At 49.3% G+C, this 6,563-nt stretch overlaps 3 protein-coding genes across 3 annotated transcripts; 2 read left to right on the forward strand and 1 right to left on the reverse strand.

Annotated features, from left to right (window-relative positions):
* Positions 1-197: 197 nt before the first annotated feature.
* On the reverse strand, positions 198-847 carry SNOG_04898 (hypothetical protein; the record flags this gene model as incomplete). The annotated part of the gene is made up of 3 exons (XM_001795259.1): positions 198-430; positions 539-683; positions 734-847. The coding sequence occupies 3 exons, from the start codon at positions 845-847 to the stop codon at positions 198-200; spliced, it is 492 nt and encodes a 163-aa protein (XP_001795311.1).
* Positions 848-2,674: 1,827 nt separating this feature from the next.
* Positions 2,675-4,290, forward strand: SNOG_04899 (hypothetical protein; the record flags this gene model as incomplete). The annotated part of the gene is made up of 4 exons (XM_001795260.1): positions 2,675-2,935; positions 2,979-3,117; positions 3,215-3,672; positions 3,829-4,290. 4 exons carry the CDS (start codon positions 2,675-2,677, stop codon positions 4,288-4,290), a joined length of 1,320 nt encoding a protein of 439 aa, XP_001795312.1.
* Positions 4,291-5,257: 967 nt separating this feature from the next.
* SNOG_04900 (hypothetical protein) lies at positions 5,258-6,500 on the forward strand (the record flags this gene model as incomplete). The annotated part of the gene is made up of 2 exons (XM_001795261.1): positions 5,258-5,698; positions 5,757-6,500. 2 exons carry the CDS (start codon positions 5,258-5,260, stop codon positions 6,498-6,500), a joined length of 1,185 nt encoding a protein of 394 aa, XP_001795313.1.
* Between the last annotated feature and the right edge of the window lie 63 nt (positions 6,501-6,563).

The following is a 6,563-nucleotide window of genomic DNA, read 5'->3' on the forward strand; positions in this document are numbered from 1 at the left end:
TCACCAGTCCAGCTATTTTCAACCCTGAGTCTATGTGCAACACACAGGTCCATCGGAGTGATGATTCCACACATAAAGGCATACGCCGAGAGCGTGACTACTCGTTATTCTTCCTTTGGAACTCTGCCATCTCGTTCTGGAATTCGCCCTGACAGTTACGGGAGTAACAGAAGACTAGGTTGGCGTCGCGTTCAAGATTAGGAGGCTTGTTGCGTGGAGTTGGCAATATATTGGTGGTTGATGATTGCTTCCGAGTTGCAGTTGCCGATACATAGAGTTGGTCCAGAGGATGTCAAGGTTTTCCAATCAGCATCTAGCGGCGGCCAGTGAAGCATGGCCTTTTCGTACTGGGCCTGGCAAACTTGGTTGCAACGAACGAATTCCCGATTGCACATACAGAAGGTGAATTCATCGAACGGGATGCCATAGACTGTGGGGTGACCGTACAGGCGAGCAATGTCGCTCGCGTGTCTAAAGTCGCACTTTCATGTCACATCAGCACCCGCTACTCCCAGTTTTCTCATGAGCACAGAGTCACTTGCCTGCTGAGTGCAGACGTGCAAGTTCCATGCGTTGAAGGTTTGAGCAGTAGTGGCTGGAATTTTGTCTACATAGGTGACAGCCTCTATGGCGTGCATGAATTCGGCCTCAGCTGCATGGGCGGAAGACTGAACACCGGCATTCTATATACAGTCAGTGAGAATTCTGATGAGTTGAGAACGAGGCAGTTTACTTGGCGAGGGATATGGTTAGGTTGGCCGACGATGGCAGGTTCGCAGATAGCGATAGCTCCGGTGGCAAAAGAGACGACTACAAGCCCGATAAGGTAGCCTCGGATTTTGTCCATCTTGATTGCTTTGTTTCAATAGATTTTCTTCATGAGAAAGGAGAATTGAGCTTGAGAAAAAGGCGCTTTTGGCTATCTTAAATATTCCTTTTGCACCAGAGAGACTTGCAAGGTTCGATTCGAAAAAAAGACTCCGCTTCCTAGTTTTGGCTATTATAATTTAGGAGATCACGCAAGAGTATCCGCGCTGAAATGGTTTTGTGGCTCTGGAATAATGGTACGCCAAGCTCAGACAATTTTCAGCATGCAAGCGTGACCACTGCAACGTCGATAGAGCGTAAAGCAAACGGTGTGATTGTAAATACACCTGATCCTTGAATCTATAAGTTTACCTGAGTTGGGCCAGGGCTGTTCAAAGGTATAACCAAAATTATGGTAGGGTATGGCTTTAGCGAGGCCACATATCGTGACGGGTATGGAAGTCTTCGTCTCAGTCTTTAGCCTCATGTGATTTTCAAGGATTCAAAATCGAGTGAAGATAGAACCCCGCGAAGAGGGTTTCCCCACCTGCCGCCACTTCGGTATGGAACTCTTAGTGAATATTCCTGCAAGACGTTAATGGTGAACGATCCCAATTAGAGCCCACTGCATATGTATATAACTATAGTCATCGTCGGATTTCGTCTGCTGATTGAGCTCTCCTCAGCGGTCTTTACACGCGGCATGTGGCTACCCAGGTAACGGGAGTTATGTTTTCTATTCCAAGTTTTCAAAGCTGCAATGACTATGGTATGAAGTGTGGTTAGTTGTCCGGCCTCTCCGATATGCTCCGCCGAGATATAGTGAGTGTTCCACGCCGGATGCTGCTTTTATAGGCGTACTGAAGTTAGACATATATATCTCGACAACGTACTTAGTAGCACGCTCTCTAGTACACCCGATATCCATTTAGATGCCGAAATCATCATACGGAATTGGATGCGTTTTGCCCATGTCCTATCTTAACTTAAAAGAAGTAATGGACGTCCTCAAGATGATTGGGGATTGGGGATGGTGGAAAATCCCATTCTATAGTTTTAGTCATCAGTACCGCTGTCCCAGTGGAATTGAAAATAGCCCGTTCAAATGCGAAACTCAGAAACCGACCGGCTTTTCTAAGCCCAAAACTGGCTGCGGATATTGGCGCAATTTGGTCCATGCTCTTTCGGTATTGGCCAAGTGGCCAACATAGAGGTTTATGGCCCAGAACGAGTATAAAACTTTGTGCGTGTCGCTCTAGAGTCCACCAAAAGTAATTTGAGCTTTCATTGGACGGACATCACAGGCGAGGTTTTCAGCAGTTAACCCACACCGCCAAGAAAGGCCACTCAGACGTTCTTTCTAGGGTCTACCATTTATGCGACGCAAACATGCGGTTCAGTGCGCATTGTAGGACTTGGGTCTTGTACGCCAGTTGCATATTCTGGTAATTCACTGGCGCCAACCCAGCTCTGTCACTGAGAGGCTGCGACGGCAACCCCTATTGCCAGGACGAGGATGGTGAAGTACGATGGCACAATGACTGCGGCATCGACCGGCCGTCGAACGAAGTGTTCGAGAACCACAAACACGAGGACGTACCATGGCTGCGAAGTCAACCAGATAAATACTTGGGCGAACAATGACGTCGCGTTCTCGACAGGGACGAAAAGACCTTCCCATCCTGGATGTCGAAGCGTTACGCACCAGATCATCCGCCAAGTAGCATGATTTGCGACGGGCTTGGCAGCTGTATTGTATGTATACACTGATCTGTAAAACCTTTGGCAATACATATACTAAAATCACCAGGCGCCCAGTTGCGAGGACATTGGTAAACACCACCCGCCGAATATAAAGCGTGCTGTAATGCTATTCTTCGACGAGATTTCGGTGGTAGATCACGCCCGCCTTGCCATGACAGAGACATTCCAAGACTACTTCATCGAGGTGGGTCTTGACATCGATCGGGATGTTAAGACATTCAGATACACAGATGAGCTGCAAGACAAGGCGAAAGAAAAGAAGGCAAATAGGGACATGATCATCAACCTTATTACTGGCGCGCCATTGGCAGGTACGGCTGTAACTGGCGTTGGGTCACTGTGGGCCGGTGCAATCACAAGCGGTGTGAGCAAGTGGATGGCAAACCCTGCATTCGCTCAATTTGCAGGAGTACCAAGCAGAGCATCGAAGGGGCGTTCAGAGTGCCGCTGGAAAATTGAAACTCCCGGGGAAAGGTCCTGTGTACGGTCAAGGCATGGCCCAACAGATGGGAAATCTGAATTCTGCTTGCAGTGGCATTGTTCCAGGTGCTTTCATTGGCATCACTGGTCTCACATCGGATTGAACTAAAACTCGGCAGGGCTACTGAAGAAGTGTGGATTACAGCGGCTCCAGTACTTCCAGGGAGTACCTGCGAGCAAGACACACAGGGAGAAACGAAAGGCCGCATCTGCTTCGAAGAGAGGTCTGGTATTGTCTACTACATTCAAGTGGCATCGGTTCATAAAGATAAGAAGATTCGCCTTCCACCCGGTATCGACGTACTATTGTCAGAAGAAGGGTTCAACGGATTACACTTGACCGATTTCGTCCGCGGTCCACTTTTTAGCATCGAAGTCTGGAGACCTACGTTCAAGGGAGAAGAAGATCCGGACATTGAGACGTTATTCCATCAATCCACCGAACAGCCTGCATTAATGCTCAAGCGCCATCTGAAGGGCCGCAAATTCGACGTGCTTGATCCGATGCCGTGGAATTCCGAGCGAGAAGTTAGGCGCGACTTTTCGAACATGGTTACGCCAGGCGACCACATCAGGCTTCTTGATCATTACGGAAAGGTTCTAGGTGCAATCAACATTGCTGTATGTTACAGCTGGTCAGGTGAAGCGATTACCGATGTCAACAGCAGCCACAACACAAACGCACCGTGTTTGTGCGATCCTCCCGCCCGTTCATATGGTAGACCGTGGTCTAACCCAAAAATGGCCTATACGAAACAATTCCTGAGAGACTCAAAGTTGTATGAAAACAACAAATTCGGCAAAATGTGTCGCAAACACAACAAGTGTGAGAAGAACGGAAAGTGGGAGGACCAGCTCAACCTACCAAAAGGTCATGAAGTCGCAGAAGAAATGAAAGATGCATGGCGCAGCTGTAAGCACCCGAGAGGCCACGGAGACCATGATCCTGGCGGATCATTGACTGAGGAGCTACCAATGCCAGTCAAGACTCGGGAACCAGTATCTATTCCTGTATTGTTTCCCGGTGCTCAGACAACACCAAGTGTCACGACAGACTATTACCGCAATGCTAATGGTTCGATAAAAACCTCAGTACGAACAATTGCCTCCTCGATTGTCACTGCATGGATGCCTAATCCTAAGCTGCAACCGCATCTCGAGACACAGGAATGGCACAATGAAGAAACGACCTTTCTTGTGGCCACAATGGTGACTCCGACACCTCAGCCTAGCATGTAATTCGAGTCTCTTTCCTGTCCGTGTAAGATGTGGATTAGCATGCCGTAAAAGTATGGTATCTTCCCAGAAATTGTCATTGTGTTTTAGAACCGCAATTTCATTGAAGTTTGTCGATGGCTCTCCATCGCATTCAGTCTCTTGGTTCAATCTGTTTTCGTTCACATCATATCTGTGATTTGTAACGCGGTGGCGGAAACATACCTTGGGTTCTACAGGGATACGAAAGGCTATGAACGATCGACGCGATCCTTGAGACCTTGTCAGCTCGGCTTGCCTTACCGTAGGCCTCAGTCTGCAGGAAGTACACAGATCAAGGTCGCAGGCCGCAACGCTCTCCTCCTCCGTATCAAAGTCAGTCCTGTCACACAATATAGAATTTGATCAAATTCTATTTAAAAAAAATCAAATATTGCGCGCAGTTCGTGAAGTGCAGCGTCGGATCGTCCCACAGCCGCAGACCCTTATTTCTCGGTTCGCATGACATCACCCACACTACCCGCCACGCTAACCCGCACCTGTGGGCAGATCTCCAGATCCGTCTGGACTATCACGAATCCGATCATCCACTTGCAGCTACGAGGATCTCACATCTACCAATGCTGTACACAGTGCTGCTCAGCACGGCACACATACACCGATCATGATATGGCATACTGCTGGAGATTACAAGACGACTCGAGTGTTAAAAACTCCTGACTTGCGTAGATTCACGAGTGGCTTACGGCCGGCGCCATCCCATTAGCGTTCGCATGGCCGCATCAAAGACGATGGTGGCGCCCCTACCACGACGTCACAAGAGTTAGGTAGCCGTAGACGGCGTTCGTTCAGCCTCTCTCCTCACCGGAGTCATCTCCATCACTTAGTGGATTTGTTCTGAACCTGCCTGGATTTCATCCCTTCTTCTCTTCTCCAGTTTTCTTTCTGCAATGGATTGTTGTAAGGTCGAAAAAAGAAGAAAAAGGACATCATGGCTCCATCGCAACAAAACATCCTACCCGTACACAGGAACGAATCCAGTGCGGGTGAAAACAGACCCAGACACTCGACTCACAGCCATCATCATCCGCATATTCACCACCCGCACATCCACGGCCATCATCCGCACATCAAAGCCCGCAAGAATGCTCTCAACGGATACGTGTCAAACAAATGGCGCAATGAGCTTGTCGCGGCTGTTGCCGAGTTTGCTGGGACTTTCATGTTCTTATTCTTCGCATTCGGCGGCACTCAAGTCGCCAACACTGCTGCGCTGTACAGTGACCAAGCTACTGCTGGACAGGGCGGGAACAGTATAACGCAGGCACCAAACACCAGCGTCTTGCTGTACATCAGTCTGATATTTGGGTTCAGTTTGATGGTGTGCGTGTGGGTGTTTTTCCGAGTCAGTGGTGGATTGTTCAACCCTGCTGTGAGTCTCCAAGATCCTTGCAAAGCACTGCAATCAATGAGCTGACATGATCATGAAGGTTACCCTAGGTCTTTACCTAATAAAAGCGCTGAAATGGGATCGCGCAGTCCTATGCTTCATCAGCCAAATGCTCGCTGGCATAGCTGCTGCGGGCGTTGTATCTGCCATCCTTCCCGGCCCGCTGAACGTTTCGACGACACTTGGCAACGGTGTTACTCCCACGATGGGCGTCTTCCTGGAGATGTTTTTGACATCTCTCCTCGTCTTCACCATCTTCATGCTTGCAGCTGAGAAACACAAAGCCACATTTCTTGCTCCTGTCGGCATAGGTCTCTCGCTCTTCGTCGCGGAAATGGTTGGCGTCTTCTTCACTGGCGGTTCGCTGAATCCCAGTCGATCATTTGGCCCCTGCGTCGTGACGCGCAACTTTCCATCATACCACTACATTTACTGGTTTGGTCCAGTCATGGGCACGTTGCTGGCTTTCGGCATGTACAGGATCGTCAAGATAGTGGAATACGAGACCGTCAACCCCGGACAAGACTTTGACGATCACGAGGCTGCGGCTTTCCAGCCGCCGGAGAATGCTGAGACAGCAGAGGAGGTCGGTCGACCAAATGTGGCGGCTATCGCGTTGGAGGAAGCCATCAGGGCGGCGAACCCCGGATCTGCCGACAGCCAGGAGGGAGACGAGAAGAAAGCACACACGGAGACCAGTGATGGCTCGCCTAGTGGAACATTGGTGTATAGGGAGAAGCCTAGTGCACAGGAGTTATTGGATCGGACAGGGCACAACCATTAGAAGTTGCCAAAAGTCTATTTCGGCGTTTTTAGGTTATAGCGATATCCAGGCAATGCAGCTTTT

The sequence above is a fragment of the Parastagonospora nodorum genome (genome assembly GCF_000146915.1).
Source record: "Parastagonospora nodorum SN15 chromosome Unknown scaffold_7, whole genome shotgun sequence".
NCBI classification, from domain to species: domain Eukaryota; kingdom Fungi; phylum Ascomycota; class Dothideomycetes; order Pleosporales; family Phaeosphaeriaceae; genus Parastagonospora; species Parastagonospora nodorum.